This window comes from Dasypus novemcinctus, chromosome X (genome assembly GCF_030445035.2).
Source record: "Dasypus novemcinctus isolate mDasNov1 chromosome X, mDasNov1.1.hap2, whole genome shotgun sequence".
In the NCBI taxonomy this organism is placed as follows: domain Eukaryota; kingdom Metazoa; phylum Chordata; class Mammalia; order Cingulata; family Dasypodidae; genus Dasypus; species Dasypus novemcinctus.
The window spans coordinates 175,826,763-175,854,055 of record NC_080704.1 but is presented as its reverse complement, the minus strand read 5'-3'; the positions used below and the strand labels follow the sequence as shown (position 1 = coordinate 175,854,055).

The window sequence follows — 27,293 nt, the reverse complement described above, 5'->3', positions numbered from 1 at the left end:
GACTAATCTCATAGTTTAGAACTGCTACATCCATCTTCCTGTCTTCCCCTCTTTTGTTCTTTGTCTTTCAAATAAGTGTTATGTTTTTTTCTTTCTCTTTTTAAAACTGTAGAAACATATATCCAACATAAACTTTCCCATCTCAACCACTTCCAAGCATACCATTCAGTGGAATTAAGCACGTTCACAGTACCTCTCCAACAACCATTTCCAGAAACTTCCTCTCACCCCAAATGGAAACCCTATACCCAGTATATATTAACTCCCATTCCCCCTCACCCCCTCCCCCTGCCCCTAGTAACATATATTCTACTTTCTATCTCTGTGAATTTGCATATTCTTACTATTTCATATAAGTGGAATCGTACAATAGCTATTCTTTTTTATCTGATTTACTTCACGCAACATGCTGTCTTCAAGTTTCATCCTTTTAGCAGCATGTAACAGAACTTCCCTTTTTTGGCAGATTTATTTATTTATTTCTCTCTCCCCACTGACCGATTGACCCATTGTCTGCTCTCTGTTTCCATTCGCTGTGTGTTCTTCTTCTATTCTCTTCAGGCGGCACTGGGGATCTGTGTCTCTCTTTGCTGCGTCATTTAGCTGTGTCAGCTCTCCATGTGTGTGGCACCACTCCTGCATGGGCTGCGGTTTTACGTGTGGTGGCTTTCCTTTCGCAGTTGCCACTCCTTGAGCGGGCGGCATCCTTACACTGTGGCATTCCTTCGTGGGCCGGCACTACTTTTGCGCAGCGGCACAGTGCATGAGCCAGCGTAACACACGAGCCAGGAGGCCCTGGGTATCGAACCCTTGGACCTCCTATATGGTTGGCAGATGCTCTATCTGTAGAGCAACATCTGCTTCCCAACCTCATTTATTTTTTACAATTGAAAAATATTCCGCTCTATATGTATAATACATTTTATTTATGCATTCCTCTGCTTCTACCTTTTGGCTTTTGTGAATCATGCTGCTATGAACATTGGTGTGAAAATATCAGTCCGAGCCTTCTCATGGTCTTGCCAGGCTAGGCTGACTACCATCCCATCCCAGGTATAGTGCCACAACGTCCAAGGAACTCCTGTCGAAAGGGCTGTTGGTACTACTCAGTTTTGAGTGCCAGATACCACATTAGCCCTCCCATTGATCTCATACATACAACCATTCAGGAGGCAGAAGATCTTCCCCCAATGCCCATCATGGTAGGGACAATCTAGCATAGAGGCCGAGCACTTGGAGAGCTGAGGACGCGCAGGCCAGTATTCCACTGTATAAGCCACGACAGATGTATTCACTTCTCTGAGCCTCCTCTATACAACAAGGCTCACAGTGGGAGCCCTCTCAGGATGGGTGTGATGGCCCATGGAGACATGCCTGTCAATCACATAGCACGTTTCCTGGCTCACAGTGTCTGCTCTTTCCATCTCCCCATCACCAGAAGAGGACCTGGGACTCAGAGAGGTGAAATAACATATACAAGGTCATAGGATGAAGAAGTGGCAGTCCCTGGATTTGACTCAGGACTCTCTTATTCCAGAACCAAAGTTTTTCCTTCACAGCACAATGGTTTTGTTGATATGCTTTCATGTTTTTGCACCATGCTTTTTGAAAACGCAGACTATCTCCTCAGCATTGCACAAATGCAATCTCATTTAATCCTCTCATAGACCATCTGAGATAGACAGTTTTCCCTTTAGGCAGTGACCTGCATGACCGATCCAATCTTCCTCCCAAAACTGGTCCAAGCTCAGCATTTCCCATCTCAGAAAAGTCATCACTCTCTACATGGCTGATCAACCAGAAACCTGGGTGTCATCCTTGACACCTTCTGCTCCTTCAACCACTCCCTCAAACCATATCTGATCCAATTCCAAGGCCTCTTGACTCTAAACAGATCTCTGCTGAATTTTGCTCACTTTTCAGTCTCCACTGCTAGCCAACCTTCCTCATCTCTCACCTGGACTGGTCTTTTGCTTCCACGTTCTGAAAGGTCCATCCAGAAAGCAGAGTGACCTTTGCTATCTGGTTAGGTCACCTTCACATCCTTGCTTAAAACTCCTCAGTGATACCCCATAGCTCTTAGGAAAATGTCTACTCTTCATCGTGGGCTGCCTAGATGACCTTTGGTCATCTCTCAGGTCAAGGATTCCAATCACAAATTTCAGTGCTAGAAAAACAATGAGTAAGCTCAGGATCATTGCAATTTTGGATCCTTGGCAGACACTGAAGGTGCATATTCTAGGGCAAGCACTGCCGGGGAGGATGTTACTACTTGATGACTTTGAGGGCACAGGTGTTGACAGTAGAGCACAGCATTTGGAAGGGCTTGCTGAGAGGAAGCATGGGGAGCAGAAAGAGCCATTACCTTCGAGTTTTGCCCTGAGCTTGATGCCTTCCAACTGTGTAACCTCAGCCCAGTTGCTTAACATCTCTGAGCCTTAATCATGTTCACTATGCAAATAAAAAAAGATAGATGAAATCAGCTGTACCAAATATAGTGTTTAACACCAAAATGGGGCATTAGATTGAATTGTGTGAAACTACAGATATTTGACTCTTTTTCATCTACTAAAATGTTAATGTCACATGTTTATACTTTCAAACAGGGGTAAGAAAACTTTTCCTCTAAAGGGCCAAAGAGTAAATATTTTAGAGTTTGCAGGCCAAACAATCTCTGTTTTGCAGCTACTCACCTCAGCTGTTGTAAGGCAAAAGCAGCTAGGGATAAGGCATGAAGGAGTGGATGTAACACAAGTGGTGGAGCACCTGCTTCCCATGTGCAATGTCCTGGTTTCAATTTCCAGTACCTCCTTAAAAAGAAAGAAAGAAAGAACATGACTGTGCTCCAATAAAACTTTATTTAAAAAAATAGGTGGTGGCAGAAACGGATGTACTCGGGTGATAGGGCTTCTGCCTACCATATGGGAGGACACGGGTTCGATCCCTGGGGCTTCCATATCAAAAAGAAAGAGAGAAAATAACGTGTGCAGTAAGCCAGTGCCCGTGAGGTAAGCCCAGTGCCCACACAGGGAACCAGTGCCCACACAAGTGAGCCACGCAGCAAGATGATGATGCAACAAAAAAGAGACAAAGGGGAAAGTCAAGGAGAAGTACAGCAGAGACCTGGAACTGAGGTTGCTCAGGTGAGAGGGAACCTCTCTCCACATCAGAGGCCCCTGGGATTGAATCCCAGTGAATCCTAAAGGACAATAAACGAAAAGAGAAGACAAAAATAAAGAGAAACAGACACATAAGATCATATACAAATGGACTCAGCAAAAAAAAAAAACAGCAGGGCGGGGGAGGTGGAGGGGAAGGGGCAAGAGAAAAAATAAAATAAAACTTAAAAAAAAGGTGGCGGGCAAGATTTGGCTCATAGACTCTAGTCTGCCAACTCTTGATTTAGAACCTATGGAATTTCCCTCATCAAAATGTAGGGGTGGAGAGCAAATGTGGCTCAAGTGATTGCATACCTACTTCCCATGTGGGAAAGTCCCAGGTTCAGTTCCCAGTGCCTCCTAAAAACAAACATGCAAAAGGAAAGTGAAGCAGATGTGACTCAAGCAATTGGGCTCCCATCTACCATATAGGAGGTCCAGGGTTCAATGCCCAGGGCCTTCTGATGAAAGGCAAGCTGGCCCGTGTGGTGAGCTGGCCCACGCACACTGCTGGTCTGTGTGGAGTACACACAGAAATGTTGACCCATATGGAGTGCAGCCCCGCACAGGAGTGCTGGCCCATACAGGAGTGCTGCCCCACACAGGAGTGCTGGCCCATGCAGGAGTGCTGCCCCCACAGCAGTGCTGGCCCACACGGGAGTGCAGGCCCATGCAGGAGTGCTGGCGCACATGGAGAGTAGGCACACAAGATGATGCAACAAAAAGTGATACAGAGGAGAGATAATAAGAGATGAAGCAGACCAGTGAGGTGAGGAGGCACAAGAGAATGATCTCCTCTCCCCCACTCTGGAAGGTCCCAGGATCAGTTCCTGGAGCCTCCTGAATAGAATACAAGCAGACACAGGAGAACACACAGCCAATGGACACAGAGAGCAGACAACGGAGGGAGGCATGAAAAATAAATAAATAAATCTTTAAAAAGAAATAAACAGCAACAAGCAAACAAATGAAAAAACCAACTCAGAGGAGCCAATTTCCACAGACAAGGTCACAGATTTGATCCCACTTTCGTACCTTAAAAAAAAAAAAAGGAGAAATGACTCTGCTGTGGAATATTCATAAAGGAGCTGCAAATGCCTGGGATGTTGCCTGCTTATCACAAGTACATGTTCATTTCCTTGCTTCTTCTTTTCTTCTCTTCCAAGAAAGGCAACTAGAGAGAACCAATGTGTGGATGTCCCGTCAGCCTTCGGTATTTAAACTGTACCGTATGCATTTTAGGAATGGAGAAATGTACAGGCAGGACCATCCATCACTGACCCCCCCATCTTAGCCTCGCTCTTAATGACATCATGGACAGTGTGTACAGGACCCCGAAATCCCAATGCCTAAAAGCTCCTCCAAGTGGCTGGACCTCCCAGAAATTGACCCTGGAATGAAGCGAGGATGGTAGAACTGGGCAAGTTTCCTTAGCACAACAGATATACCTTGCTGGCTGACCTGAGTCACCTTCCTTAGGCTCCTTCCCCTTCTGGTAGACAACGAGGGTCCTCTGATCCTGATAGGAATTCCAGAGTTCTTTGTGCAAACAGAACCTCGTGCATGCAAGTTCTGAGCTGGGAAGGAAATGAATGTTTCCACCAAATTAGGCCAAGTAATACCCATGTTCTCCAGGGGGAAATTATTTAAATAGCATCAAAATAATTTTCTGTGCCGTTAAATGTTCTGGTCTGTGTTTTAATTGAGATTATTACATATTTCACAAAATGAGAAGGGCTGTTTGAAGAATCGTGCCTTTTCTCTCTCCTTCTTGCTGGAACTGACTAGGAAAGCACCTCAGAGTGCAGTACTCCACCATTTAGGCTGCCTCCATTCTTATTTATCTTCTTTAGTGCTAACATGCTGTATTATTTTTCTTTAAGAAATAAAAATGGAACTTGGAGAGGCTCCCACGGCACTGGGAACTCTGAGTTCTTCAAATAAAATCAACCAGGACAGTCTCTTCTTCTCTTTAAGGGCTTGGGTATGCAGTTGGTGGCAAGTGGTGGTGGCTGCCCTTGACCTCTCAGGAGCTGGCTGGTATATGTCTGTTTAAACAGACCAGAGGGTCAGGGGTCATTCCCAACCGGTACTGTTCCCAGGCCCTTCTCCTAATTAACAAATGTTTTATGTGCATCTTTTAGGCTCCTGGTATCATGCTGACTCCCTGAAGGGACTTCCAGTCTGGCTGGGGAGATGTGTCTGAAATCAAGTCATTAAAATGCAGCATACTCAGAACGAGACTAGAAACCAGGGCCCCCAGTAAGGGTTCCCATAGCTCTCATCCTTGTTGCGGTTAATTAGCTGTGACTTTGTTTCTCATCTCTCCTCTTCTAGTCTGCCAGCAGCAGGAGGGTGGAAAGCAAGACAGTCCTATTTCCACTATGTTCCCAGTGAAGGCACGGAGAAGGGGCTCGAGAAAGATTGTATGAATAAAGGAAGGAGGAATAAACCCATGAATGGATGAAGACAAAATACTGCACGAGCACAGGGAAAGGAGTGCCTATCTCTTCCAAAGGGAGGTGAGAAAGACTCAACTGACAGATGATATCAGGGCTGAGATGGGTGGGATGAGCAGAGTTTCCCAGATGGCCAAAGAAAGGGAAGGCATTGACAATAGAGAAAATAGTGTGTGCAAAGTCATACTCATGTAATTAAATCAAGATCTAACATTGATTGTGTGTTCACTATGTGCTAGGCCCTTTACATGCATCTGCTCATTTAATTGTCAACAACCCTAGGCAGGGGTGCTCTTATGCCCATTCCACAGATGAGCAGACTGAGGCCATGGAGGTGAATTCCCAAGCTTACATCACTAAGAAGTGGCAAAATTGTGACTGACTCCAGGCTCAGTTGAAGCCACTGGGATTTATTGCCTGGCCTGCCAAAGCATAGGGTTTGGAAAGTGCCAGGAGTTTGAGATGTCTCTAGGGGAGTGTTGGAAGGTAGAACTTTCCCTAGCGAGCCTTGAATACCAGAAAAATATTTTGTATTTCCATTGATACGTCAGTGTTTCCCAAGCTGAAGTTCTGTGAATCCCTGTTGACTAGATGTAAATGATTGAGAATTGGGGAAAGGGGAAAAGGGAAGTGAACCCATGTGCAAATGACTTGGGCAACATGGTTTAAACCAAGTTGAACACATTTTCTTTATTTTTTTAAACAAATCTATTTTATTGATATGTATTAATTAAACATCCAATTCATCCAAAGTGTACAATCAATGGTATTTGGTACAATCACATAATTGTGCATTTATCTCTTGAGTCATTATTAGAGTATTTTCATTGCTTCCATAATAATATTAATAATAAAATAAACAGGCAAACAAAGAAAGTTCCTTACCTCTCAATCTTACTGTATCCCCTGCTGTTCATAGCTCTATTTCTGGCTATTCCTGCATAATTATTTATTTGTTTATTAAGCAGTGTTATTGCTTCTTTACTGAGATATATTCATATACCATGTGATCAAATTGGGGTGTGTGTGAGGGGAACATTTGAACACAGGAGATTGTCAGGTATGTGGTTGAAATTATAATGTAGAGAAAACACTTTAGAAAACATAATAAGGAAGTTTGCCTGTTTAAGTTGCTTAAGCGGGTCATCTGACATAGGGCAAGCTTCTAGGGAGTGTATGAGTGCTCATTTTGTCATATTGGGTTATATATTGAGTGGAGACCCATAAAATGAAAGTGAAGTTACACTCACATCCTGGGGAGAACTGATGTTCTCAAACAGAGAGAATATATCCCTGGAGAGAATTGGTGTCTCTCAATAGATTAGGACGGTCGAATATGTCAAGCCCTCAACATTGTTGCAGTATCTCTGGACATGGTCCTTCAAATAATGAAGACTGCTTGTCACTGTGGGCCATGAGAGCAGGGGGAAAGTGGTGTTGAATACATGGAATCAGTGTAACTCTGGAGCAATGGAAGTGTTCCACAAGATCATGCATGGATATAGGGCATTTTAAATTACACCAAAAATGTTTAAAGTCTATCGGCTAAAATGTAGACTATAATGTAAAACATAAGATAACTAAAAATTTAGAAAATTGTATAGTCTAAAACATAAATTGTAATACAAACCCAAATTGAACCATGTTTCAATGTTTCAAAGCTATTGTTTCAATATGTGTACATCAGCTGCAGCAAAAAAAAAATATATGAACATGTAAAAAATCATTGCTGGGGAAGGGACAAAGGGTTTGACTGTATATGTGAATTACTGAGATCTAAAACTTTTGTGAAGACAAATATAATAAGGAGAAAAGAAAAAAAACAAAGGATGTAGACACTGGGGATTAAATGGAAGAAATTGTCTTCCCACTATACATATAGGCAACACCCACAGCAGTGATGAAAGGCAAAATATCAAAAACAAAGCTTTTCATTTTTTCACTTTTTGAAACCCCAATTTATTTTTACTTTATTTAATTTTTTTAAATTAGTGTATATTTGATATCTTACCTTTCAACCCATCACTGTATTCCATTTTACTATTAATGGAACCTGGCAACATATTAGGCTTCATTTTTAGAGAAGTTTTGGACCACAGAGAAGTTCAACTATGGCAGTGGAGGAACACTGGTATGGGGTGTTGATAAAGGGCACATGGTGGGAATGAGTTTTCCAGTGCATGTATACAGGGGACATAAAGATATTTGGATATATTCATAGTGTTTTAGTTAAAAACAACAACTGAGGGAGTGCTGAGCTCCTAGCCAGAGGAGCTCTATCACATTCCCCAATGGAACAGCAACAATCCCCCAAGTGCAATGGCAAAGACCAATAAAGACGGAGGGTTCAACGATGAGCCCTTGACACTGATAACTATGGTTATGAGCCTGTGCACCTGAAATAAGAACTAAGCCTAGAGCTGCAGGGTACCCAAGAGTTACCTGTTGGAGATTTGGGCCCAAAGGGTATCGGAAATGAGAGAAAGAGAAAAAGAAGAGTTAGAGAAAGAGAAAAAGAAGATTTAAAGAAAGAGAAGGAAGGAAGGAAGGGAGGGAGGGAGGGAGGGAGGGAGGGAGGAAGAATGAGAGAAGTGGGATCAGGGGTTCTGTGAGTAGAGACTCATCAGACAACTTTATCTTTCACAAGTTACTTAGCCTTGAAATTTCACTATCTTTATGTTCAAGTTGTACCTCGTTAAAATCTCTGAAAGACTAAAAAGGAGATTTAATTTTTTAAAAAGTCAGATTGTATCCTCCTCTGCTACAAATTCTACAATATTTCCACATTTTATTCAGCATAAAATCCAAATTCTTACTAAAACCCCCAGCGCTTATGTGATCTGGCCGCCATTCGTCTCCTCCGTCACTTCTTTTCACTCTCTCCACTTGGCACACAGGCCTCTTGTTATACCACAGACACACCTCAGGGCCTTTGCACTGGCTGTCTCTCCTCTCCCTTGAATGCTCTGCTCCAAATCCTGCATAGATCACTACGCCCTTGCTTCCTTTGGGTCTCAGCTCATGTAGCATGCCTCCTCTGACCCCCTGATAATAGATGAGCTTGCATGATAAGCATGTGCAGTGGGTTCCATCCTTACCTTCATTTTCAGATGAGTACATTAGGGCTGTGAGAGGTAAAAGAGGGCTATGATCACATGGCTAGGAAATGGCAAATCTGGGAATTGAGCCCTCCTTACTTTGTCTCAAGGGCCTGGGATCCTCCCAAAGCATTTGGAAGAGTATCTTGTCCTCGGTGATGTGGGACAGGATGGCTGCTTTAGAGAGCATGGGCTTGCCCACATGGGACAGTAAGAAAAAAGGGGTTAAGCTTTTTGTTGTTGTGTTAAAATTTATTTATTTATTTATTTCTCCCCGCTCCCTCCATCATCTGCAATCTGTGTTCATTCGCTGTGTGTCTTCCTGTGTCTGCTTGTCTTCTCATTGGGGGTCTCCAGGAACCCATCCTGGGACCTTCCAGAGTGGGAGAGAGGTGCTCATTCTCTTCCACCTCAGCTCCCTGGTCTGCTGTATCCCCCACCATGTCTCCTCTGTGTCTCTTTTTGTTGCGTTACCTTGCTGCGTCAGCTCTCCACACAGACCAGCTCTCGTCAAGGGCCACCTCGCCTTCACCAGGAGGCCCCAGGCATCAAACCCTGGACCTCCTGTATGGTAGATGGGAGCCTAATTGCTTGAGCCACATCAGCTTCCCAGGGTGTTGAGCTTTAACAGGGATTAAAGCTTTGCAGAAAGGAGCTGAGCCTTCACCCACCAGCCTCAGGCTCTCTCCAGCACACTCTGGCACTCGCGGGGCAGAATGGCATCTGGGTCTGGCACCTACTCCCTCCCCCAAAGGACGAGAAAGTAGCATCTCACCAGCCAACCTGTTCAGTGCTGAGTAAATTCCAGGATCTAAAATTAAGTGCCTTGTCCAGAGGTACTTCAGTCCTTCAAGCAGAGATATAGCTGCTTGCAACTGCCTGAGTTCAGCCTGAGTTCCTGCCAGGGGAGAGGAGAGTGTCGACTGTTTAGGACAGCATTAGTCCCAGAAGAATGTATTTCCAGATACCAGCAGAAATCAAGGGTGAATGGGGACAATAAAAATAAAATTGACTGCACCCAGAACTTCCAGCCCACTTGCAGGAGAAAGATCTGTCTGGAGTCAAAATTCTAAGGGATCCTAGAAGGAACAGCAAACTTCATGGAGCTCTAATTCTATCATGCTACAGAAGGGGAAAGTGAGGCATATGGAAGGGAAGAGACTGCCACAAGATCACTTTATCAGTCAGCTATTGCTGCATAACAAATTACCCCCAGCCCAGTGCCATCAAACAGTTCGCACATATCAGCAAAGCAGTTCTTCAGTTCTGGCCTGGATTCACTTGTGTATCTATAGGCTGTTACAGGTTGACTAGGAGGCTCTGCTGGTCTTGGCTGGCCTCTCTCACAGGATGGCTCATCTCTGCTCCATGTTCCTCTAAACCTCCAACAGGTACCTCAGGCTTCTCATCATGGCAGCTGCTCAGGGTTCCAGGAGAGAGAGCAGAAGCACACAAGGTGCCTTGAGCCTAAGATTGCAATGGGCACAGCAGCATGTCTGCCACATTCTGCGGCAAGTCACAAAGCAAGTCGCAGGACCTAGATTCAAGGGGTGGGGAAGCAGTTTCCACCTCTTGACAAGACACCCTTCAAAGCCTCTTTGCAAAGGGTGTGGGCAGAGATTACCGGACGCTTAGGGCCATGTTTGAACTCCAACTATCCTAGTCAAAGAGGAATAGGGATTAGAACTCAGCTCTGCAGGTTTCGGTCCAAACTTCCCATGACATCATTCTGTGAGGTGGGGATCATCATGCCCCTTTTATAAGTGGGGAAACTGAGGCTCAGAAAGGTAAATAGTTTGCCTAAGTTCCCACAAATAGTGAGGTTAGGAGACAGGATTTGCTCCTAGAGCTTCCTGAGGTTTAGTGCTTGGCGTATAGAAAGCCCAGAAAATGTTCATTTCCCTAAACTTGTTGCTGTCATTTGAGGTTTGGGCACGACCGGCGGGAACGAGGAAGGTCATGCACAGGTATCCCACCTGGCGAGTTACCTCCGCCTGCCCAGCTCACATGGGATTGCCATGGCACCTTGAATACGAGCCTGGAATAGGTCCTGCCAGGTTCTTCCCAGCCTCAGTGAGGGGAAGAGCAGCCATGGGTGGGATCTGCTCCCCTGGCTCGGGCTGGGACGCCGCTTTGCCCTGCTTTGCCGGCGCATCCCTGCAAGCCCCAGGCGTTCCCATGCAATGACACCCGACACCTCAGGGACCCACAGCAGCTTGAGTTGTGAGCCCCTGCCAGGGGCCAGGCTCGTGCGTTCACTGTTCCACGGGTCTTTATTGAGGCCCGCTGTGGCTAATCCTGCACTAGATGACCAGCGCTCTAGAAATAACTCCCGGGGTGGAGCCTTCCTGTCTGCTCAGCGCTCTAGTCCTGAACACGCCACCATTGGGTATGTACTATTATTTCCCCCACGTTGCAGAGGAGGAAACCGGGGCCCAGAGGGGTGAGTCACAGGGCTCGCCAGGTGCACTTAGGGTGCCAGCCCCCCATCGCCTCTCCACCCTGCCTCACACAGCAGAACCAAACTTAACCTGAGAGTAGTTGGCTCTCCCGAGAGCTGCCAGCAGGTGAGCCTTATGGGCAGGTCTGGGGTTCAGACGGTGCCCTCTGGCAAGAAGGGAAAGGAAGGGAAGCAGCGGGCAGGCGACAGGGCAGGGCCTGGGGAAGCCTCGGGTTTGAAAGGGTCCTGTCTTTCCAGGAGGAGAGTTCCCACCCGGGTCCCATTAGGGTGGCCTCCTGGGTGGGGTTTGCTGACCAGGCCTTGCGAGGGGACGCCTTCAAGAACATAGGGTGCTGGGGGTTTGAAATGGCAGGAAATGTGTATCCACTGGTGTCAACTCCCGCTGGGAAAAGCTCTAGAGCAGGGCTTCTTATCCTTTTCTGTTCCACAGGCCCCTTTGCCAGTCAGGTAAAAGCCACGGACTCCTATGTTCTGTGTTAATTAATAAATCTATCACACACGCACCAACATGTCCCACAGGAATCATGTTTTTTGAATTTCAATTCAAGCCCACAGACCCCTTTTGAAGAACCCAGGCTCTAGACCCTCCTCCAGCAAAGCAGCCCCCCGCCCCACCTCCCGCCGTGCATGCGCACCCGCGTGCACGCACTGTACACCTCGCACAACCGTGCACACAGCCCACAGCCCAGACGTGCGCACACAACAGAGGCACACAAATCCAGCCTCTCCCTCTGATTATGCTTCTGTCAAGGTCAGCTCTTGCACCCTGACTTAGAATGTAGAAGGCCTGGGGCCCCACCCACTAATTTTACAAATCGCCCAGAAGGAGAAAGTGCTGTGGGCATGGCCACGTGAGACTTTCCTGGAAGGGCCACAGGAATAAAGAAAAGCACGGTGGCTTGCTAATCATTTCTTTTCGTGCCTTCTGTGAATATTAAGTCCATCTCAGTAATTACAAAACTTCACCCACCACCAGACACATGCAGGCTCCTGATTGGTTGGAGTAAGGGGGGGGGGGGTGCGAGCCTGCTGCAGGGGTTAGAGTCTATGCCGTGCTTGTGCCTGCACTGCCCTCCACTGGCGAGGAGAAGAATTACTTCACCAGGGAAAGGCTTCCTAATTGGTGCCAATTGGTGCCAGTCTCCCCACCCTTAATCCTCTGCATTTCCACCCTGATTGTGCAGGACAGCCCAGCTCCCGGGAGACCCTGGATGCCCTTGGCATGTCAGATGCAGCTGGATGAGCGAGCAAAAATGCAGGCTTGTCTTCGGATTACAGGAGGGGAAAAAAGCCAGATCACTAACATTTGTGCAGGTGCCCGAAACAGATCCATCAAAAACGGTGGTGGATCCAGGAGGGAGCGGAAGTGGCCCCAGCAACTGAGCTCCCGCCACCCATATGGGAGGCCATGGGTTCAGTTCTTGCTGTCTCCTAAAGAAAAAAAAAATGAGCACACAGAAAACAAAAAAACAACAACAAGCAGACAATGATCGAAAACAAGCCAACAGATGAGCAAGCCATCTCGGGGGGAAGTGAAAATAATAATATAAATAACCAAATAAACGGTGGTGGATTCAGAAGGAGGCAGCGGAGCGAACCTGTTTTCCTTTCTCCCATTGCTCCTTCACACTCATTCTCTGTTACTTTGCTTCTCAGGGTGAAGTCTTCGTTTCATAGGTGTTCTGGTCACAAGAAGTCCAGTTCGGTCTAACAACTGCATAACTCTCAATCTTAGTCGTGTTGAAACTTCACACCTCCCTCTGCAGGGGCTTCTCAGCCTGGGAAATTAGCAGGGGAAAGGGGCTGCTGTTTTCTGAGGAAAGACGCAGGAAGGCTGAACTCGACAGCGCTTGTGCTTTGGAAGTTATGAAAATGCGGGTTTCTAGGGTTCTGCTTTGGTGTGCATGAGGGCCGAAGCCTCTGGAAGCAGGCCTTTTGACTTTCCACTGCCTGGGGCCCTGCCACCCTGTCAGGCACCGCTGTGGGGTGCATAGCTGATCCCCGGGAAGCAGCCCTGCCCTCTTCCGTGACAGGAAGCCCCCTCCCAACACCCCTGTATTGTCTGCTCTGCCCCTGGGCGGGTGGGCAGCTCCAATAAGATTGTACCCTCTTCCTGCCTTGGCGAGCATCACATGCAGCCACTGATCCCCAAACTCCACGGACGCCTGCCGAGCCACTCTCACGGAGTTAAGGTGACAGTGATGCTCTGACCCCCCTCCTGTGATACTCCGCCCACAGTGACAGCTCCCCCCAAGGCAGCCTCTTCAACGACAGAGGAAAATTTCAGTCTTGTTTTTTTTCCTTTTTTTTTTACTACTACATATAATCGATGTCTTACATTAGTTTTTCTTTTATTATCTCTTATTAAAAGAAAAATCATGCAAAATGTTACATTAAAACATATGAGAGTCCCATAAACCCCACTCCCCACCCCCCACTCCTCCCACACTAGCAACTTCTTTCTAGTTAGAGCTGGGGGAGCCCTCAACCTGGAAGAGCTGCCTCGAGGGCAGAGCAGGTGCCGTTGGGGCCCTAGCCATGCCCTGCGGCACTTGCCACTGTACCAAGACAGGAGCCCCCGCGGGCCTCCACCCAAGCCTGTGCCGTGGGGCGGGCCAGAGGGGATGGCGACTGGGCACACCCAGCCTGGGAGGCGTGGCAGCTGCAGGCTAAGCACCCCAGCTCCCCCTCCTCTCAGTTGTCCTCTGCCTGATCCCTCAGAGTTCCCGCAGGGCTGAGTCCAGCGCCCGCCGTGGCACCTGCTCACAGATGGCCCCTGCGTCGGCTCCTCCTCTTGCCTTCCTTGTTCGCATTTCCCCACCAGTGCCTGCTGGGGTGGCCTTCCAGGGAAGACACTTGCACCCCAGGCCTGCTCGGACTCTGCTCACTGTGGTCCAGTATCTCCCTTTAGGAAGAGGGATGCTCAGCTCAGGGGGCCCCGATGGCACTCCAGGACGACAGGAGCTGCAGTGCCTCGTGTGTGACATACCCTTTACAGAGCGCAATCACGGAAGCCAGGGTTTCTCAGCTATAGCACGACGGGCGTTTTGGATCCAAGAATTATTTTTTGGGATGGGAGGGGCAGGACTGTCCTGTACAATTTAGGACGTTTAGTGGCACGCCTGACCTCTACCATTAGATTATCAGTAGCACACCTCCCACCCCCAGTTGTAACCACCAAAACCATCTCCAGCCCTTGCCAGGTGTCTCTTGGCAGGTGGGGGTGGCCATACTGCACCCAGTGGAGAACCTGATTGAACTCATCTGATGTCATGCTGTTATCTGGCATAGAAAGGAATCCAGGGAGGGATGATGGGGGCGGTGGTGGCGCCCCTTCCTCAGGTAAGGAAACTGGAGTATGTGCTCAAAGCACGAGACTGAGGCTGCTCAGATGGACCTGGGATTTGCTCCCAGATCTTTTATTCACAGAGCCATGAGAAAAATAGGAAATTTTAAGCATGGTTCACAACCAAGGAACTTCAGGAAACCCACATGTTCTCCCTAAAAGTGGCAAGGCTGAGAACAAACCCAGTCCTCCAGATTTCCAAGCCACGGTGCTCCTTCCCGTGCCCTGCTCCTTCCTGTGCGACCCACAACAAAGAGTTTTAAAACGGAAGCTATCTGCACCTTTGAAGATCCTTCTACTGCAGTTATGTTATGGAGATGACTGATAAATGAAGTCCAGGGGGTCGCTGTCTGGAGCGCGCTGTTAGCAGTGGGTGGCTGTGAGGTCGGCGTGAGGAGTAAATCCCTGCCCCCTCCCACGCCTCACACGAGTCGAATTCACCCCGTTCATGAGCTATTGGTATTTTCACGGTACTCAGAGTTCAAGAGGCTCTTCCTTCCCATAGGTCAGGAGCAGGCCTCGGCCCCCCTCTTGCATATGATAGCATTTATGGAGCACCGTCTATGTACAAGGGAAAGGGGTGGCTCCACAATTTCAATATAGTAGGGGTGTAGGGGCTGCGGTCTAGCTGGAAACTGGCGGGGGCGGGAAGTCTAGGAGCTCTGTCCTGAAACCACCTGTGCAAACCAAGCAGACAGCTTTGATGTAGAGGGAAGGGGATGGTTTGGGGGACACTGATGGAGATTGTGGGGGCCATTGGAATCTCCCCACACGAGCCCTGGGGAAGCTTTATGCAAAGCCCTGTGTGAGTTGCGATAGAAGCTACGTCGATGGATACACTTCAGTCCTGCCTTCCAGAGGCAACCCTTCATCGATGTGCTCTGCATCTCTGTTCTACTTCCTTCTGATTCGTACCATTTGAGGCATCCACATGGAGAGTTTCCATTCCCCTTTCAGGACTGGCAGCAAAGACGGCTGCTGGGTGTGGGCAGGAGAAGGAGCACTGCTGAGGCACCTGTCAAGGACGTCCATCAAGGACATTGGCAGAGGCTGTGGGTGGGAAGGCCGTGGACAGTCTGCATCAGGTCCTGGAATTCCTGTCCTCTGGCAGTGAGTTGCTCAGTCATGCCACACGCCTGCTCAAAACCCTTCAGGAGCTCCCCATCCCCAGCAAGCTGGTATCCAAATATCTCAGCTGGGCTCTCTAAGCCCTGCAGCTCCTGTGGAACTGTCCAGCTTTCTAGTACTCTCCATGACTGGCAAGTTACTGAAGGAGCCATGATCTCTCTCCCAGCTTATCTCTTGGGCTTTGCCTTTTCGCCAACCCCTGCTAAACTGCATCATGGTCTCCTACTCTTGAGGAGTCAGAGCCAGCATCACCTTCCCCAGGGAGCCCTCCATGATGCCTCAATCTGAGTTAGAGGCCCTCCTCTGAACTACCTCGACAGATAGCTCTTACCACAGTGCAATCTCTGGTTCACGGTCTAAATAGTTCACTGCCATGTGACTCCTCGTGTCTTATTTGCCCTCTGAGCACAACAGAGTGCCTGACTCGAAATAGGTGCTCAAAATAGGGGAGCTGATGTGGCTCAGTGGTCGAGCACCGGCTTCTTCCCACATAAGAGGTCCCAGGTTCAATCCCCCACTCCGGTATCTCAAAAACAAAAAAAAGAAAATTAGGGGGAAGGAGACAAGAAACAGGGGAAGACCTTAGAAAGGAAGGGAAGGAAGGAGAAAGGGAAGAAAAGGGCCAAGTTAGTATCTGTTCATGACTGATGCAGCCAGAGCTGAATTCAACAGAGATCATTTAAAAAACCCAGCAGGCCTGACACCCCACGACTTTCTGTGGGGCCTTGAAGGGCTTTCTGGACTATAACACCCATTGCCGTCTAGATATAAGGTGTCAGGGTATCGCATTCTGAGCCTTTGAAACTGTGTCACCGTGAGTAGCGCTGGCAGGTTCTGAGCGAGTGTGTGGAACTAGGGACCTGCACCCCACTGCTCCCGCCCCACCCCCTGGACAGAGTGGATGAGCCAGGTGGTTCTGAGGGATTTGCCGTGTGATAAATGGGAAGGTCGGTTCACCTCCCGTGAAAAGGCAAGTCATCACCGCCAGCCGCCGGCAAGTCACGCATCCAAGAAGGAGGCGCCCGTTCGTTCCCAGCAGGGAGCCCCGGGCCTGCCGCATCCTTGTCGCTCATTACACGGTTGTGGAAGGGGAGGAAGGGACTGTCGCAGGCCATTCTTCCATGCAGCTTTCAATTCAGCCCCCAGGGCAGCTGGCAGGCAAGACCACTTCCTAAGCGCCTCTTTGGAAACCCTACTCTCCCGCATGTCTGCAAGTGCCACGCTGGCAGGAGGGCTGCCTCCCGCTTCTGGTCTCTGCCTGCCTCGCCCCCGGTTCCCAGCCCAGGGCACGACCTGAAATTCTTTGGAGAACATGGGTAGCCTGAAAAAATAAACAAAAGCCTCTTTGAATGCCCGTCGCTCTGCAGAACCCTCCCGCCTCTTTTCTCTGCCCCCCAAGCCTGACCCTCCTTAGCAGCGACATCCTGACTGTTTACGATGGTGACGAGGCCGGGTCACACATCCCGGGGTAGTACCTGGGGAACAGCGGCCCCCAGAAGCTCTCCTCCTCCACGCCCCAGGTGAACATCCCGTTCCACTCGGACACTGCCAGCCTCATCTTTGGGAAAGGTCAGGGATTTATCATGAACTACATAGGTAGGTGGCACCTTCAGTCCCCTTTTTTCTCTGTGTTTAAATGCGGGTCAGGATGGTTTCCTCGGATTTGTCAATTTTGGGGTTGTGTGCTACCCAGGCCCTTTATCATATTGGCACAGTCAATATGTGTTGTTTTTAGGAGCTTGGGCTCTCTAATCAGAAGGACAGGTATTCGAGCTCTAAGGTCCTATCGCCAATAGCTGTGTGACCTTGGGCAAGGTGATCAACCTCTCTGAGCCTGCTTTCTGTTACCTGTAAAATGGAAATAATGATCCCTACTTCACAAGGTTGATATCAGGATTTAGAGACATAAGGCCTCATCGTAATTCCAATGAGACTTTATTTCATTAACACCCTGCGCTATGTTTGTTACTTTTTCTCAAATCATGGTCTTCACCGTCTCCCCTGAGGATCCTCCGCAGCCCTGTTCATTAGAGGGAAGCAGCTCTTTCTCTCCCACCCCATGGACTTTAAGACTTCTAGATGCAAGAGAGGGCTTTGTCAGTCCTCACTGTGGCTTCCAAACCCTCTCTCCCCGTCCTACCTTATGAAAAGTGCAAGTTCAGTTTGCACTTGGCCGCCAACCTCCCCTCCTGTTGCTTTCATCCACTGTGCCCTGCCCTCCTCACTGTCCACCCTGACTCCCCCTCACTTGTTACGGGCTCCACCATCCTCCTCTGCCCAACCTCTAAACACTGTAAGATCTCAGGCTCCGTGCTGGACCCTGTCCTCGTCAGATGTGTGTGAACTTCATTGGTTTGGGAAATCTGTATTTTTTCCTCTCTCAAAATTTCTGCTTTGCCTTCATCAGTCTGAGTGGTATGAGGTAGAGGGGTCTGAGTTGTTCCATTTTAATATTATAGGATGAATGACGCCTGTGGGCACAGGTTGGCTTGGACACATATATTGGGTTCCTCAGCTATCTCTGCATGTGCCTAGTAAAGGATTGGAGATTCTCCAAGCCCCTCCAGGACGTGTACTGGTTTTCTACTGCTGCGTAACACATCACCGTGAACTCACAGGCTTAAAGCAACACCCAATTATCATCTCACAGTCTCCATGAGAGAGGAATCCAGGCAAAGCTTAGCTGGGTTCTCTGCTTAGGGTTCCTCAAGACTACAAGCAGGGTGGTGCACAAGGTGGGGTATTATCTGAGACCTGGGGTCCTCTTTGCAGCTCACATTGTGGTGGGAAGAGTTCAATTCCTTGCTATTGTGGGACTCATGGCGCACAAGGCCAGCAGGAGAGTCTCTGAACACAGAGATGTCTAATTAGGTCAGGCCCACCCAGGATGAACGACCTAAATAAGCCAAAGTCAAACAGCTTAGGGACCTTTACCTTCTATGTCACACAGCTAAGGGACCTTCACCTTCTACATCACACAGCTAAGGGGCCTTGACCTTCACCATTACCCAGCTTAGGGAGCTCCACCTTCTACACCACACAGCTAAGGGACCTTCACCTTCTACATCACACAGCTAAGGGGCCTTGACCTTCACCATTACCCAGCTTAGGGAGCTCCACCTTCTACACCAGACAGCTAAGGGACCATCCCCTTCTACATCACACAGCTAAGGGGCCTTGATCTTCACCATTACCCAGCTTAGGGACCTCCACCTTCTACACCACACAGCTAAGGGGCCATCACCTTCTACATGACACAGCTTAAGCACCATCCCTTTCTACACCACACATCTTTGGGAACTCCACCCTCTCCATCTTCATGTCTCCAAAATCCCTTCCCCTTTCCCACATAACACAGCCTAAGCATGTGTGTGCCGTCCATCACGGTCACATAGCAGGGGAGGTCATCGTACAGGACGGGCACTCCAGAGAGTAGGAATCTTAGAATTCTGCTCCCCAGCACCAGTAGGACTGGGGAAAGGAAACATCAGAATTACCATTTCTCCCTTATCTACTTTTGTATCACTGTTTTGTGCAGTTTGAGGCCTTGCTGGTTTTCCCATGACAACCAAGTCCAGATGAGTGCTGTGTGCCCATACACATACCTGGGAGGTAGGTGGCCGTGAAGGAGCCAGCGAGGGGTACTGGGCAGCAGATTGGGACACTTAGGCTCCATCCTGTGCTACACTCTTTACCACCCTCCCCACTTTTTTCCCTTTCAGCCTCTCACGCCCTGACTCATTGCTCCTCTAGGCACAGCTGCTAGAGCCCTGGGCGCTCTCGATTTTTGACTGTTCTGTTCAGCTGGTGTCAGGCATATGGGACAGCAAGAGGAAACTGTTTGGAGCAGTTGATTTAGAGTATTCTAGCCCCAGTGCTCAAAATCATAGGGTGAATGTCTTGTTCACCCTTCTAAGTGAGTATGGGTTTTTCTACTCCAATTGCTCCTAATCCTTCTTTAAATCTGTTCTCATTGCTGTCCTGAGATGTGTGGCCACTTGTCAGAAGTTCATGTTGGGTAGTTGTGCTAAGTCATGTCAAAGGTGTTCCCAAGTGCCCACAACCGTGTAAACCAGAGCCTCAGGGAGGCACTGACTACAACCTCCATTTTGAGGGTGTCAATGAGTTGTACTGGTGGAGTTTTATACTCTTCTCCCTCAGGCCCCAAAGGCACTCCACCTAAACAGAAATTGTAACCCAGGACACGTCTTTGCTGCTCATGGCTTCCTGGCCTCCATGTGACTCTGGTCCACCCAGTGTAACTCAGGGTGCTGCAAGAAGACAGAGGGGAGGCCACACAGCGGAGAGACTAAGAGCATGGACTGCAGAGCTGGTGCGGGCATGTGGTGGTAGTATCTTCCCTTGAGATCTGTGTGGCCTTCGGCCGATAATTTAACATCTCTGGACCCAGGCTTCATCGTCTGTGGACTAGGAAGGGTAAGAATATTTACCCAGCAGGGTTGTCGTGAGCAGTGATTGAGTAGGGTGACAAATTTGAAGCTCGGAAGGAAAAAAAACCCAGTCAAATAAGAAGACCCACCCTGGGTCATGCATTTTAATCCAAGGCCCTTAACTGAAGTATTATTTTTATCCCCGCCCCCCTTCCGGGTTTTCCCTGCTGTCTGCTCTCTGTGTCGATTCGCTGTGCATTCTTCTGTGACTGTATTTATTTTTATTTCTCCCCCCCCATTGTGTCTTGTTTGCTGTCTGCTCCCTGTATCCGTTCGCTGCACGCTCTTCTGCATTTTTGCTTGCCTCCCTTTTTTGTTCCATCACCTTGTTGACTCGGATCTCCACGGAGCTTGCTGGCCAGCGGCACTCCTCAGGGCCTGGGCTGGCGACACTGAAGCTTGTGGGTGAGCCTGCCTTCACTAGAAGGTCCCAGGACGTGAACCAAGGACCTCCTATGTGGTAGACAGGTGGCCAGTTGATTGAGCCACAGCTGCTTCCCTCTTAACTGAAGTAATTTAATCAAGAACTCTGTAACTAGGAAAACTATCCTTCAACATGAAGAAGAAATGAAGTCATTCCCAGATATTTAGAAGGTGAGAGAGCTTGTCACTAGGACACCTAAATGAAGTCATTCCCCGATATTTAAAAGGTGAGAGAGCCTGTCACTAGGAAGTCTGCCCTAAAAAAATGCTAAATATTCAAACGTTTTTATGTACCTTGGATATATGCCCTATAGAACCCCTGCCAACCATGTATACCCTGTCAAAAACTTCCCACACCAGTATCCCTCCCCTGCCATTGTTGAACCTCTCTGTGATCCAAAACTTCTTCAAAAGTGAAGCCCAATATAATGCCAGGTTCCATTAATAGTAAAATGGAATATAGTGATGAGTTTAAAGGTTAAAGAATACATATTAATTTAGAAAAATTATGGTAAAAATAAATTGGAGAATCAAAAAATTTAAAAATGCAAAGGCTTTGTTTTTGATATTTTGCCTTCCATCATTGCAATAAGTGTTGCCCTGTATGCAAATTGGCAAGGCAACTACTTCCGTCTTTTCCTCAGTGTCTAAGTCCTATTTTGTTCTTTTTTTTCCCTAATTATTAAGCTTAACTTCACAAAAGTTTTAGATCACAGTAATTCATATATACAATATACAGTACTCCCACATATCCAACATAAAATCCTTTTCCCTTCCAGAGCAATAATCTTTTTACATATTCATACTCTATTTACTGAAACTGATGTACAGATACTGAGACAATAGTTTTGAAACAACATAACATTTGGGTTTACATTGAGGTTTATATTTTAGACTCTATATTTTTCTAAATTTTTAGTTATCTTATGTTTAACATTATGATTTACATTTTTGCCTATCAGCCCCTATATATTTTTGGTGTAATTTATTATATCTTATATCCATCCTTGTGCAATCTTGTGGAACACTTCTATTGTCCACACAGTTACATTGGTTCCATCTATTCAATACCTCTTTCCCCCTCCCCTTAGGGCCCACAGTTACAGTCAATTTTCAGAGTGGTTACAATTAAAAACAACAAATGAGGGAGTGCTGAGTTCCTAGCCAGGGGAGCTCTATCATAATCCCTAAAGGAACAGCAACAATCCCCCAAGTGCAACGGCAAAGACCAAAAAAGAAAGAAGGTCCAACAATGAGCCCCTGATACTAATGACTATGCTTGTGAGTCTGTGCATCTGAAATAAGAACAAGGCCTAGGGCTGCAGGGTGCCTAAGAGTTACCTCCTGAGAGCCTCCGTGTTGCTTAAAAGTGGCCAGTCACCAAGCCAAACTCAGCATGTAAATGTGATGCCTTCCCCCCAGGGTGGGACATGACTCCCGGGGATGAGTCTCCCTGGTGCAGAGGGATTACTACCAAGTACCAGTTGATGATGTAACTAGAAAATGACCTTGAATAAAAGAGTCAACTCAGACCAGCAGAATATATCAGTCTACATATAATACCAGGAGTTAAAAATGCTTTTTGACCTGAATCAAAAGGGAAAATGGAAAGGACAAATGAGTTTATATGGCTATGGGTCTCCAAAAAGAGCCAGGAGGTGATCAGAGAGGTTGCCTTTATGCACACCTGAACAGAGTCCCAGAGACAGATAAAGTAGATACAACCCCAGGTATTTGTTCTTCTCTACAGAGAACCAAAGGTTCTGTGGTCATGGCAGATGGAGTTCAGTGCCATCTCAGTTGGCCCTTCCTTAGAGTTTGTGCTTCTGTGTGATGGAGCTGGACTTAGATGTGATCTTTGTCCACAAGTCTCTCCTTTTACTTTTACCACAACTGTAGTTGGTCCTGGGGTTTAATGTACACCCAGGGGACCTGAATCTCTGGACTGACCATGTGATAACCAGGCCCTGAGTCACAACAGACTTGCAACTCCTACACTCTAGTTTATTGGACTTGTCCCACTCAGCTAACATGGAGGTGAAGAAGGTCAACCACCACTTCAGGGAGCCATGAGTGCCTACAACTGAAAGCAGGAGAATTGCATCCAGGATCCATGTGGAATCTAACCCCCTCTTGATATAGATGTGGAGTGGACACAACCATTCTAAGGTACACAGGATGGAAGAACAGAGTATGGATTAGAGTGAACTTACTTATATTCTACTCATGAACTATTGTGATTAGTAATCGAAGTAAATGTGGCATTGGTGTGGAGAAAGTGGCCATGGTGGCTGCTCTGGGTAGGGAAGAGATATGATGTGGGGCTTGTTCGGGACTTGGAGTTGTCCTGGGTGATGTTGCAGGAACAGTTACCAGACATTTTATGTCCTCCCATGCCCCACTGGGTGGGCTGTGGAAGAGTATGGGCTATGGTGTGGACCATTGACCATGAGGTGCAGCGGTGTTCAGAGATGTATTCACCAAATGCAGTGAATGTCTCATGATGATGGAGGAGGTTGTTGTTATGGGGGGAGGAGTGGGGGGAGGGAGGTGGGGGGTGTATGGGGACCTCATATTTTTTAATGTAACATTAAAAAAATAAAGACAAAAAGAAAGAAAGAAAGAAAGAAAGAAAGAAAGAAAGAAAGAAAGAAAGAAAGAAAGAAAGAAAGAAAGAAAGAAAGAAAGAAAGAAAGAAAGAAAGAAAGAAAGAGAAAGAAAGAAAGAGAAAGAAAGAAAGAAAAATAAAAAATGCGTAAAGGAGAAAAAAATGCTAAATGGATCCCTTCAGGATGAAATGAATGGACACTAATAATTCCTTAACCCACTGAATGGAATAGGAGGGACTATGAACTATGTAATCTCTAATCCATGCAGTGTAGCAGTGCTCCAAAATGTATTCCCCAAATGCAGTGAATGTTCCACAATGATGAATGAGGTTGTTGATGTGGGAGGAGTGTCGTGAGGGAGGTGTGTGGGGGATATATGGAAAACTGTTATATTTATTTAAAAGAATAAAAAGATCATAAAAATTTAAAAAAAAACACATAAATCACATAAAGTGTTACTTTAATGACCTTACAGAAACTTTCTTTCTACATTCTCCTCCAAACCTCTCTTTCCTGTTTTTTCTTTCAGTCTGTAGAGTATCCCTTTCTTCTTGTGTTGTACTATAAGCTATAAGGAGACGCCAGGACACACTTTGTATGTTACTTTGGAAATGTCCTCAGCTAAATATCCAAGCTCATCCCCTTCAAATTTGAACCTTCTATCCAACAATCAGACTCAATTTTACCAAATTCTCTGCCATTTTAAAACAAGGGTCACCTTTCTTGCAGTTTACAATGACGCCTTCATCATTTCTGTCTAACGTCTCATCAGAAGTAACTTTAGCGTCTATATTTCTACCAACAGGCTCTTCAAAGCAGTCTGGACCTATTCTATCGATTCTACTTTAATACCATTCTTTGCAGCTAGGGTTGCTGGGTTGTGCCTGGATCGTGGAACATTAAGTGACCATGTGATCTAAGTGGTATAATGATCTGGGTATTTATCTTATCCACCAGGTCTCTGGTCAGTCCTTAACATCCACATTCATCCTCAGTTGAAGTGGTATAAAAGATAACAGGTGCAACCAGGTTCCAAAGGCACCAATAAGTTGCATGAACAGGTTGCTCATCCTTCCTATTCCAATTAAGATGCCATTTCTTCCTCATCCTACACTTATGGCCTCCTGGTGAGTTCTCTATAGTTCGTAGATAAAAGAGAAAATCATTTTAATCTGGTTTACAGATGGATTGGCATGGTGTCCTGATACTTGTTTGGAGTGCTCTGCTGTAGTGTCACATCCCATGCATAAATGAAACTGGAAGACTGTGGCGAGGGGAATTCTCCTTATGGACACCACTTCAATCAATGGATGTTATTGTTCCATTTGTCTGGAAGGAGATGGCTAGAAGTGGAGATCTACTCTGGTTAATGGAAAGTGGACAATAGTTTGGTCAGCTGGTCAGGACTTGGAAGGGACAAGCCTGGAAGTTTGATAACAAGGTGGTCTGGGGAAGAGGCAGATGCATGGACTTCGAGAATGGCCCCAGAGTGTGAGGAAATGTGCATGCCTTGTGAATGTTCCCCCAGGCATGTCCACCACAGAGGAGGCTTTTGATAATGAGGTGCAGAAGATTCTTGCTTAGTGGCTTTGTGATCAAAGTGACCATGGTGACAGTCATGGATATTGGTCATGGGCATCCTTGTGTTTATCTTATCTCAGAGGGAAGTATTTTAGGATTTCACCATTGGAAATGTTGTTGGATGTGGGTTTTTCATATATACTCTTTATCATTTCAGAATATTTCCTTGTATTACAATCTTTTGCAGTGTTTCTATCAGGAAAGTGTGCTGTATTTTGTCAAATGCTTTTTCTGCATCTATAGATATAATCATGTGATTTTTTTCCTTCAATCTGTTTATATGGTGCATCACATTGATTGATTTTCCTATGTTGAACCATCCTTGCATACCCGGAATGAATGCCACTTGGTCATAGTGTATAATTCATTAAATGTGTTGTTGAATACGGTTAGCAAGTATTTTGTTGAGGATTTTTGCGTCTAGGCTCATTAGACACATTGGTCTGTAATTTTCCTTTCTTGTGGTATCTTTGTTTGGCTTTGGTACTAGGGTAATGTTGACATCATAGAATGAGTTAGGTAATGTTCCTTCTGTTTCGATTTTTTGGGAAGAGTTTCAGCAGGATTGGTGTTAGTTCTTTCCGGAATGTTTTGTACAATTTACCTGTGAAACCGTCTGGCCCTGGGCTCTTCTTAGTTGGGAGGGTTTTAATGACTGATTCTATCTCTTTACTTGTGACTGGTTTGTTGAGATTGTCAATTTCTTCTTTCATCAATATAGGCTGCTTATGTGTTTCTAGGAATTTGTCCATTTCCTCTGATTTATCATTTTTGTTGGAATATAGTTTTTCAAAGAATCCTCTTCTGATAGTCTATATTTCTGTGGGGTCAGTGGTGATACCTCCTTTCTCATTTCTTATTTTGTGTATTTGCATCTTCTTTCTTTTTTTCTTTGTTAGTCTAGCTAAGGGTTTGTCAATTTGATTGATCTTCTCAAAGAACCACCTCTTGGTTTTGTTTGTCTTTTCAAGTGCTTTCTTATTTTCTATTTCATTTAGTTCTGCTCTGATCTTTGTTCTATCTTTCTTTCTTCTTCCTGTGGGTTTACTTTGTTGTTGTTTTTAATAATTCCTCCAAATGTGCACTCAGTCTTCACTTTTTGCTCTTTCTTCTTTTTTGATGTATGAATTTATGGCTATAAATTTCCCTCTCAATTCTGCTTTTGCTGCGTCCCATTAGTTTTGGTATGTTGTGTTATCATTTTCATTAGTTTCAAGGTAGTTATTAATTTCTTTTGAGATTTTCTCTTTGATCCACTGTTTTTCTAAGAGTGTCCTATTTAATTTCGATCTCTTGGTATGAAATTGGGGCATCTGGCCCTTGCAGATTTCCAGCTTGCCTCCACTGTGGTCAGAGATATCATTTGGTATGTCTTCGAGCTTTCTGAATTCATTGAGCCTTTCTTTGTGGACTAGCATATGGCCTATCTTGGATAATGATGCATGTGCCCTTGAGAAAAATGTATATCCTGCTCTATTTGGGTGTAATGATCTGTATGTGTCTATTAGGTAGATCTCCTCTAATATACTGGTCAAAGTTTTTGTTTCTTTCTTGATTCTCTTTTGAGATGTTCTGTCCAAAGTTGATAGTCATGTATTAAAGTCTCCCACTGTAATTGTAATGGCATCTTTTCTTTCACTTAGTTTTTCCACTGTTTGCCTCACATATTTGGAGGCACCCTTATTAGGAGCATAAATATTTATGATTGTTCGTTCTTCTTGAAAGATTATCCCTTTCACTAATATGTAGTATCCATCTTTGTCTCTCACCATTGTTTCACATTTAAAGTCTATTTTTTCTGATATTAATATAGCTACTCATGCCATTTTTTGGTTGTTGTTGGCTTGTAAGATTGCTTTCCAGCCATTCACTTTCAACCTCCTTGAATACCTGGGACTAAGATGTATTTCTTGTAGACAGCATGTAGATGGGTCATATTTCCTTATATGATCGTCCAGTCTGAATCTTTTGACATGTGAGTTTAATCCATTGACATTCAGTATTATTACTTTGCAGGAATTATTGATGTTAGCCATATTTTGTTTGGACTTGTGTTTGTCATTTTTTGGTTGTTGTTTTTTCCTTCTCTTTTTGTCTTTTTTGTTCCTCTTACACTCTCCTCCATCTCTGACTCTCCTGGTTTTTTTCCTTCCTGCAGAACTCCCTTTCGTATTTCTTGAAGGGCAGAGTTCTTGTTGGAATACTCTTTTAATTTCTGTTTATCTGTGAATACTTTGAACTCTCCATCATTTTTGAATGCTAGCTTAGCTGGGTAGAGAACTCTTTGTTGGAAATTTTTTTCTTTTCGTACCTTGACTTTATCATACTACTGCCTTCTTGCCTCCATGGTTTCAAATGAGAAATGAACACTTAATCTTATGGAACCTCCCTTGTATGTGATGGCTCTCTTTTCTCCTGCTGCTTTTAGAATTTTCTATGTCTTGAGCATTGGATAATTTGACAAGTGTATGTCTTGGGGTAGGCCTGTTTGGATTTATGGTGTTTGGGGTGCGTTGGGCTTCCTGGACATGTACATCCATCCCATCTGTAGATTTGGAAATTTTCAGCCATTATTTCCT

At 46.1% G+C, this 27,293-nt stretch overlaps 1 protein-coding gene across 1 annotated transcript in view; it reads left to right on the top strand.

Moving 5' to 3' along the window:
* The window catches only part of LOC101425159 (lysine-rich coiled-coil protein 1-like), a 55,001-nt gene that overhangs the window by 14,741 nt on the left and 12,967 nt on the right, over positions 1-27,293 (top strand). Inside the window, exon 2 of the mRNA XM_058291153.1 lies at positions 17,171-17,246. Coding sequence (XP_058147136.1) covers positions 17,171-17,246 — 76 coding nt within the window. The remainder of the gene's footprint in view (positions 1-17,170; positions 17,247-27,293) is intronic.